Source organism: Gymnoscopelus braueri, assembly GCF_963280865.1.
Source record: "Gymnoscopelus braueri genome assembly, chromosome: 18".
Taxonomy (NCBI): Eukaryota; Metazoa; Chordata; class Actinopteri; order Myctophiformes; family Myctophidae; genus Gymnoscopelus; species Gymnoscopelus braueri.
Genome location: NC_137618.1, coordinates 46,328,313 through 46,334,312, shown reverse-complemented (window position 1 = coordinate 46,334,312; position 6,000 = coordinate 46,328,313). Strand labels below are relative to the sequence as shown.

At 42.6% G+C, this 6,000-nt stretch overlaps 1 protein-coding gene across 1 annotated transcript in view; it reads right to left on the bottom strand.

Moving 5' to 3' along the window:
* Positions 1–1,504: 1,504 nt before the first annotated feature.
* gtdc1 (glycosyltransferase-like domain containing 1) overlaps positions 1,505–6,000 on the bottom strand; it is a gene marked incomplete at its 3' end in the record, with an annotated part of 68,948 nt that continues 64,452 nt past the window's right edge. Inside the window, exons 9-11 of the mRNA XM_080412263.1 lie at positions 4,201–4,271; positions 2,244–2,335; positions 1,505–1,711 (exon numbers count right to left, since the gene is read on the bottom strand). Coding sequence (XP_080268389.1) covers positions 1,505–1,711; positions 2,244–2,335; positions 4,201–4,271 — 370 coding nt within the window. The remainder of the gene's footprint in view (positions 1,712–2,243; positions 2,336–4,200; positions 4,272–6,000) is intronic.

Genomic DNA, 6,000 nt, shown 5'->3' with positions numbered 1-6,000 from the left:
AAACTGTTACTTTTCAAGTTTCAAAATTCAATAGTAGCAGATCTACAAGCTCAAAACGCGTCGCTTCGCTTGTGGATCTGCTACTTTTGAGATGATTTTTAGTGTGACGCTGTAGCAGTGGTGGAAAGTAACTAAGTACATTTACTCAAGTACTGTACTTAAGTAACATTTTTAGCTATTTTTACTTTACTGGAGTATTTCCAATTACACTACAATTATTGGAAAACTTTAGTTACTAGTTACTTTTCAGATATTAATTAATTATAAAACATACATTAAACACTTTAGCCCTATTTTATACATAGGCTATTTGAAAATAGCAGATGCGACGCGTTGTGAGCTTGTAGATCTGCTATTTTCAAACATTTGAGTACTTTTACTTTTGGTACTTTAAGTACATTTTGATGGCAATACTTTTGTACTTTTACTCAAGTACATTTTGAATTCTGGACTTTTACTTGTCACAGAGTATTTCTGTATTGCAGAATTGATACTTTTACTTAAGTAAAGCATTTGAGTACGTTTTCCACCACTGTGCTGTAGTGTGATCAAGTAGGGCGTTGTTAATTAGTTTTTGTGTTTTTTGAAAAAACACAAAAAGTTGGAATATGGAGATAAGAGGTTTCTGCCCGACAGCAACGATATTTTGAAGTTCATGTCAGCGTGGCAGCCTCCTCCTCTTCCTCCTCCTCCTCCTCCTCCTCCTCCTCCTCCTCCTCCTCCTCCTCAGAGGTTTCTGAAGAGGGCCTGCTTAGGCCATTCTAGAGACATGCAGCGTCGTGCCAAGGCCCTCTGGCCCAAACCTGGCAACTTCTGGCCCAAAACCTGGCAACATCCAGGTGGAGCAGCAGCAGCAACAGAATATAGAGCCCTGTCGAGCCCACAATGTTGGCTGCCTCTCTGCCGGGGCGCGGTGGAGGAGGAGGAGGAGAGGGAGGAGGAGGGGTGGGTGGGTTATGGAGGGAGAGGAGGAGGGGTGGGGGTTATATTGGGGGATTCTCAAGCCTTACGTCTTCTAGCACAAAAGGATAAAAATGGATACAACCGGATATGAGGTGGTGGTGGGCACCGCCTATGGGAAACATGAAGGCTTCTTACACGTTCTCCTCATTCACCCCCAGCCCCCTCCTCCCCTTTTCCCTCAAAAACCACACCAAATATAAAAGAGACTCTCTTCTAACACGTGAAGATTGGGGGAACGTTTATGGGTGCCGACACAATGTCTCCAGAACGGGGGTGTAGAGGGGGGGGGGGGGGGGTGGGGGGTAGAGAGAGAGAGAGGGTGGGGGGGGGGGGGGGGGGGGGGGAGACTGGCTTTGATTTTTGGGAGAGCAGGAGAGGTGCCTGCGAGTCGCTGTGTCTGGTGAAGCCACCACAGGTTTGTGGCGGGCTCCGTGGCTGCGTGTCAGCCCAGGCACAGGCTCACGGCTCCCCTGGCAGCAGACTTTCCGACAGCCCTCTAAATCCATCACAGCTCTCCCTCTGCCACTAATGGACCTCAAAGTTAAGTGTGCCCACTTTTCTGAACGAGCAGCGGCGACTCCGAGGAGTCAGGAGGGCTCTGTCTGCTCTGCCTCGCCTTGCCTGGCCTCCCCTCCTCCTCCTCCTCCACGGGACGCTGGTGGTCCACTGCCGCCGGGTCTCCTGCCAGGAGGAGAAGACTCTTGAAAGCCCCTCCCAGGGCCGCCCAGGAGTACGCGGCGGTGTCCACCTGGAGGAGGCCGAGAGAGAGAGAGAGAGAGAGAAGAGAGAGAGAGAGAGAGAGAGAGAGAGAGTAGATAGAACAGTGGTTCTCAAACTTTTTTGTGCCAAGGACCCCCAAATATATTATATTTGGCCGCGGACCCCCATCTGAAAAAGGTTTGTGCCAGGGACCCCGCAGAAGAGAATATTTGTGTTTAAAAAGGCAAAATTATTCAAAATCTTCAAAACGCGTAATATTTTTCAAAAATGATCAAAAATAGCAGATGTACACGCTTGTACATCTGCTATCTGCTATTTTTTCTAAAATATGGTTAAAGGGGTTAAAATGACTGACGCTGCATTAAGACAATTTTGCTGGGGACCCCCTGGAACACCCTCAAGGACCCCTGGGGGTCCCCAGACCCCACTTTGAGAACCAATGAGATGAGAAGACGGAGGAGGAATCCCCACATGTATTGGGGAGAGTTGATTGAAGTCTACATACATGTTTTCATCATCCTCTCTCCCTGTCACGTTGTGGTTGAGATGCTGTAGCTTACCTTGACGAGATGTCTCCTGGCCACATCTGGCCTCCTGCAGAGGCCCTGGAGTCTCTTGCACAGCTGCTCAGGTGTGGAGTACAGATACTCCGCTTTGAGAGCCAGAAGAAAGAACAAGATTCAAGCGTGTGTGTACGCACACACACACACACACACACACACACACACACACACACACACACACACACACACACACACACACACACACACACACACACACACACACACACACACACACACACACACACACACACACACACACACACACACACGTGTGCACGCACGCTCGCAAAGGCACGTAAGCACACACATCTTTAACCCATCAAGACCGGGAACGCATCTGTGCAATTTTTTTAGATTTCTTTGGGCTATTCAAAAATAGCAGATATACAAGCTCATAGCGCGGCACCAAGTGCCGCGCTATGAGCTTGTAGATCTGCTATTTTTTTCTTAAATAGTGAAAATTTGTGCAAATCTTTGAATATATATGTTTTTTAAAGCGAACATTTTTTACTCAAATCTTTGCTTCTGGGGGATTCTACAAATGTCTTCTAAATCCTAACAGTTTTTATTTTTTTAAGTATATCTATAATAGCTATAATATCAGTGGTTCTCAAACTTGTTTCATTTCAAGGACCCCCAAAATGATATGTATTTGGCCGCGGACCCCCATCTCAAAATATGTTGTTCCAGGGACCCCCAGAAGCAAAGATTTGAGTTAAAAATGTTCGCTTTAAAACAATATATATACACAAACATTTGCACAAATGTTCACGATTTTCCCAAAATAGCAGATCTACAGTGTGATATATGAGCTTGTATATCTGCTATTTTTGAATAGCCCAAAGTATAAAATAGTGGTTAAAGTGATGCGAGTGATGAACACAGATGCTTTCCCGGCTTGAACGGGATAATGAAACAAAAACCTCAAAGCATGGAGCTAGATACAGTGTACCGCTCACTTTTATAATTAAAAATACATATTACACTGATCTGGGACAGGTTTTACATAATTGAACTCGTATTCTTTTTAAAGATTCACATTATTTATGCAAATCTAATTGAAAGAAGAGCCGGTTATGGACTTAAAGAAGGTTCATTTGCAAAGGGAATCCATTGGCAGGCGTTTCTCTTTTCAACTTTTTCCACAGGAATATATATATATCACCTTAAAAGGCAGTGAAAATCCTTGCAAATTTAAATGACCTGGAAGTTTTGATCATTTATTTGCACAGCACATCGGGGAGTAATTACTTATTTATTTATATATACCGTATTCGTCGGTGCGCGGGTGTTGCTGATCTACTGTGAGCTTGTAGATCTACTATTTTCGGGCGTGCCAGCGACAAAGTATAAACGGGTGCTTTAGAGCAGTGTTGATTTAGTCGACTAAAACTAGGACGAAAAATGTTAGTCGACCACCTTTTTTTCACTGACGAAAACTAAATGAGAACTAAATCAAAACTAAGCTACGATGACTAAAACTAAGACTAAATATTATTGACAATTTCGTCAAGAAATAAAAACTAGACTAAAATGTTAGTGAGGGACGAGTGGAGAAGAGATCCAGTAGAACTAGAAGACAAGTCATTTTATGTTTGGTTGCGCTCGGGTGTTGCGCTCGGGTGTTGTGCTCGGGTGTTGCGCTCACAACGCGTCGCAGCGCGACGCGTTGTGAGCTTGTAGATCGGCTATTTTCAGCATGCAACCAAGTGTAAAATCAGCCATTACGACGCCATCAAGGCACCGGCAAAATACATTTTAGTCTACTAAATCAACTGTAGATTTTGTCGACAACAATCTATCATTTAGTTGACTAATACTAGACAAAAACTAAAACATTTCGGATGACTAAAATATGACTAAAACTAAATGGAATTTATTCAAAAAGACTATTGACTATTAAAACTAGATAAAAATTTGCTGTCAAAATTAACACTGCTTTAGAGACATTTACCTGGGAATATTTCTGGATACACTAAAGCATTGGGACAGAGTGGGTAACAGCCACAATGGACGGCTTCCAACCTGCATTGTATTAAAAAAAAGAAGAAGATAGCGGTAATACACACACATACACAGAAGTCATAATGCAAACATTGTGCAATCCCTTGGCCTTAAGTTATGCAGTGTGCTAGATGTATCAGAAAGCCCATTTGTAGGAAAACCTCTAGCGTTGGCAAAGCAGATGGACTGGAGGGTTGGTCGCTCTCTCTGTCCTCTAAAATAGCCGGGCTGAAAAACGTTATCCAGCGCTAAATAATTGTCTGGGGGTTGAGCAGCCCGCGTTGTCAAAATTGTCGCTAATAATTGTCTGAGTCGAGCGGTCGTTGTCAAAACGGGGGCCATTGTGTCATTGTTGACATTGGTTTCTTTTCATGAACGTTTCAGACTAAATTGAAATCCTTGGACAGACTGGGGCTGAGTGAATCCAGAGGGAGGAGAAGCCCCATCCGCGGGACAATTCCCAGCAATGTGGAATAGTACAGTCTTAACCATTTAAGACCGGGAATGCATCTGTGTGTAACCACTTTATCCATATTTTATACTTAAAAAAATAGCAGATCTACATTCAAAAATATCAGATCTACAAGCTCATAGCGCGGCACCGAGTGCCGCTCTACGAGCTTGTATATCTGCTATTTTTAAAAATTCTTGGAAATGTGTGCAAATCTTTGAATATACATTTTTTTAAGCGAACATTTGTAACTCAAATCTTTGCTTCTGGGGGATTCTACAAATGTCTTCTAAATCCTGACAGTTAAAAAAAAAAACGTATGTTGCTATAATATCAGTGGTTCTCAAACTTTTTTCACGTCAAGGACCCCCAAAATGATATGCATTTGGCCACGGACCCCTATCTCCAAATATGTTGTTCGCTTTAAATATATATATATATATATATATTCAAAGATTTGCTAAACTTTTCTAGATTTTTTCAAAAATAGCAGATCTACAAGCTCGTATATCTGCTATTTTTGAATAGCCAAAGAAATCAAAAAAATGACACAGATGCGTTCCCGGTCTAAATGGGTTAAAAGGCATCCAATTCCGTAAGTCTTCAATGCCAAACAGAAGCCAAACTGGTTAAATAACATCTTAAAATGGAAAAAAAAATAACATGTTATGAGAACGAGGCGGTTCACCACGCACGTTGTCCCCCACGATTGAACTTGTTTGAACCCCGCCGGCCACCGTAGTCGACCCTCCTATTTAAACATTTTGTACAAGGTAGGTTAATATTTGATGCCTTTTCAATCTCGCTCCATGCAGCCATCACTTTAACGCATTCAATCCGGGGAAACGCGTCCGTGTCATTTTAGATGTTTAGCTATAATCATTATTTTATACTTTGGGGCTATTCAAAAATAGCAGATCTACAAGCTCATAGCGCGGCACCGAGTGCCGCGCTATGAACTTGTAGATCTGCTATTTTTGAAAAATCTTGAATATTTTGTGCAAATATCGGAATAATTATATATATTTTTAAGGGAACATTGTTGACTCAAATCCTTGCTTCTGGGGGGGGTCCCTGGAACAAAATATTTTTCAGATGGTGGTCCGCGGTCCAAATTCATATATAATGTTGGGGAGTCCTTGACATGAACAAAGTTTGAGCAACCACTGGTATAGCAGCATACTGTACGTACGGTTTTCAGAAAACTGTTATGGATCTAGAAGACATTTTTGTAGACGTGTTTCCCGGTTTCAATGGGTTAAGCGCGTCCTTCTTCATGCTGAGGACATGCATATTTAA